This window comes from Lipotes vexillifer, unplaced genomic scaffold (genome assembly GCF_000442215.2).
Source record: "Lipotes vexillifer unplaced genomic scaffold, Lipotes_vexillifer_v1.1 scaffold225, whole genome shotgun sequence".
NCBI classification, from domain to species: Eukaryota; Metazoa; Chordata; class Mammalia; order Artiodactyla; family Lipotidae; genus Lipotes; species Lipotes vexillifer.
Window position 1 is genome coordinate 2,537,627 of NW_006787630.1, and position 2,869 is coordinate 2,540,495.

Genomic DNA, 2,869 nt, shown 5'->3' on the forward strand with positions numbered 1-2,869 from the left:
GGAGAGGAGGGGCCCCTGACACAGAAGGAGGACGCCTTCCCCAGGGAAGCTGGGGAAGAGGAGCCTTCGGGGTGCTGTGGAGTGAACACCATGGGGGCGCGGGGTTTGGAAGGCAGGGATGCCGAGCGTCCACGCTGCTGTGAGGTCAGATAAGCAGAACAGCTCAGCCTCCCCAGGCTGTGCTTGTCAACGGTCAAACCAGGAATTCAGGATCCAAGACCAGGCGTGATGGTGACTCAAGGGTGGCAGTGAGGGAAGGTGGTGGGGCAGGGAAGGTGACCCCAGATGGAGTTGGCCTCAGCCTGATCCGGGGGGGACCCTGGAATGTGAGTTAGTGTCCCATGAGGCAAGCGGGCCAGCTCTTGGATCCCCTGGTGGTCACTGGCCACTCCTGCCCCAGATGGGGGGATGAGGCTTCCTGGGCCACATGGCTTGGTCTCTGGTGGGGCAGCTGTGAGCCTCGGCAGATGGGAAGGGGATCTGGTGGCACCAGTGACACCTGCTACACGCTGTCTAGTCCAGGGGACCACAGAGCTGACCGGAGGCTGCTGGAGCCCATGAGTCCACCTGCACTGCGCATTTCAGGCAGATGCCCTGCCCAGCCGCAAGCTCCATGCTGCAGGGGCCTCAGCACAGCTCAGCTCCCCGAGGCCGTCCAGCCCCCTAAGGGCCTCAACCTGCTGACACGCCGGCCCATTTCCTGTGTGCAGTGTCAGTAACAGCTAATGCTGACGGAGGGGGGCACCTTTGTGAAGCTTCTGGTTATGTAACAAATGACCCACAAACTTCGTGGCTGGAAATAGTAATATTCATTCATTTACCTGCAAAGCAGGAGTCTCCAGTCAGGAACCTCTGTGAGGCCTGTGTTTCTTCAGGCTACCGCGTGGCCACCGCATCCCCTGGAAACCAAGTACTGTCACAAAAGCCACCAAGTGCAAGGAGAGGGGATGCAGATTCCAGCTCTTACCTGCCTCTGTAGCGGGGGTGGGAGTTTCAGGAAGAGCAAATGGGAACAGAAAGAAAGCCGTGGCTGCTTTTGGAAAACACAGCGCAACTCACTGGTTTATCGATTACCAGCCAAGGGCAGGTGCTGGGAAATGGGAGGCAAGGTGGTCCCTGCCATTGGTAGCTTGAAAAATGCTTTAGATTCTGTCCCCATGTGATCTCCCTCAATCAAAATCGGGGTGCCCTGGGTCCCATTTAACAGAGGAGGAAACTGAGGCCGAGAGTGAAGTCACACGCCTGCAACTGTCCTGGGCTGGGAATCTGCTCCCTGTGGAATCCTCCGTCCAGGATGTGCTCCTGCTGGCGGAAAGGGGGACGCCCAGGGTGCTTGTTGACTCTCACGGGTGTGCCTGGATCCCGGACGGGCCCCATGGCGGTGGTGAAGGTGCTGTGGCTCTGGGTTACAGAGCGCGGGCTCGGGTTCGGATCCCTGCTGGCCCCTTGCTGGTGCTGTGACCTTCACTCCTCTGGGCTTGTTTTCTCCATGTGCCAAATGCGGGCAGTGGATTACCTTCCACATAGGGTGGCGGTGAGTCAAGACATTGTCAGGTCTCAGACGTGTTAGCTGTTTCAGTGGTCATCATGACTACCTGCCCAGCTGACCTCTCCCTTTGGCGGTTGGGGAAGCCGCGGTCCAGGGAGGAACTGCTGGGGCGGGGCGCTCGTGGAGGGCAGGCTGGGGGCCAGCCATGCCTCCCAGGTCTCGGGGCTGTGCCTCCAGGGCACCTCGCTGGGTGCCCCAATGCCCTCTGCTCTCATAAAGCTGAGTCCAGGGGCTCCCTCGGGTTTCTGGGCAGTGGTGGGACCCGCTGGGGCTGGCCGGGGTGCGCCCGAGTGGAGAGCATTTCCAGGGAAGCGTGCTGGGGGCTGGACACGAGTGCGCGCGCGCACGCGCGCACACACACACACACCAGGTCAGCCTGGGGAACAGATTTTTATTTCTGCTGAGGAGAGGGGCCTTGGCAGGCGGGCGGGAAGGGATCCTTGGCCTCCCCCCGAAGGGGGCTCGGGCATCATTCCAGGCGGGAATCTGGGTGAGGGGGCTCCCTGCACCCCTGGCATGCAGGGACACCCCAGTCCTGGCCCCGGTGAACCGTACCCCGAGGGCCCCAGGTATCCGGGTGGAGGAAGCGGCGGCCGAGGGAGGGGCTCAGCCCACGGGCTTGACCTTGGCGATGAAGAGGGCGGCCGCCTTCTCCAGGAACTCCTCCCGGGTCATGGGGGTGCTGGGCCGCCGGGCCACCAGCGCGCGGTCCATGGCCAGCGCCAGGCTGTCGGGCCCCAGGCGCGAGCCGGCCTCCAGGTAGCGCGCGGGCGTGGTGTCGTCGCTGGCCTGCAGGGCCCCCTCCAGCGTGTCCAGCACGGCCTGGCCCACGTGGCGGTCAGCCACGGCCAGGCCCGGGTCCTCCAACAGCCGGTAGAGGGCGCCGGCGCGCGCCACGAACTCCAGCAGCACGAAGCAGGTGAGCATCCCTGCGCGGAACACGGCCAGCGGCACGGCCTCGTGGTCCCGGCACTGGATCTTGCGCAACAGCGGCGCCACCACCTCCTCGGGGGCCTCCCCGTCCCGGCAGATGCGCTTCAGCAGCTCGCTGTACGTGCGTCCGTCCAGCCCCGGCTTCTTCTTGCGCCCGCTGGCGCTCAGGCACTCGTAGGCCACGCCGACGTTGTTGTTGAAGGCGGTCCTGTGGGCGGAGGGGCCGTCGGGCCGCGCCAGAGCCCCGCCCCTGCCCCCGGCCCCTCCCCCAACGCGCCGGCCCGTCCAGCCTCAGGGCCTTTGCGCCAGCGGCGCCCTGGCCTGGAGCGCCCTCCCCCACATCTCCCCACGGCTTTGAGCCTTTGCTCAATGTTACCTTATGGGGGG

The 2,869-nt window shown here is 64.4% G+C and overlaps 1 protein-coding gene across 1 annotated transcript in view; it reads right to left on the reverse strand.

The window, feature by feature from the left end:
- Window positions 1–2,155: 2,155 nt before the first annotated feature.
- Window positions 2,156–2,869, reverse strand: part of TPGS1 (tubulin polyglutamylase complex subunit 1) — a 6,878-nt gene continuing 6,164 nt past the window's right edge. The window contains exon 2 of the mRNA XM_007460425.1: window positions 2,156–2,690. Coding sequence (XP_007460487.1) covers window positions 2,156–2,690 — 535 coding nt within the window. The remainder of the gene's footprint in view (window positions 2,691–2,869) is intronic.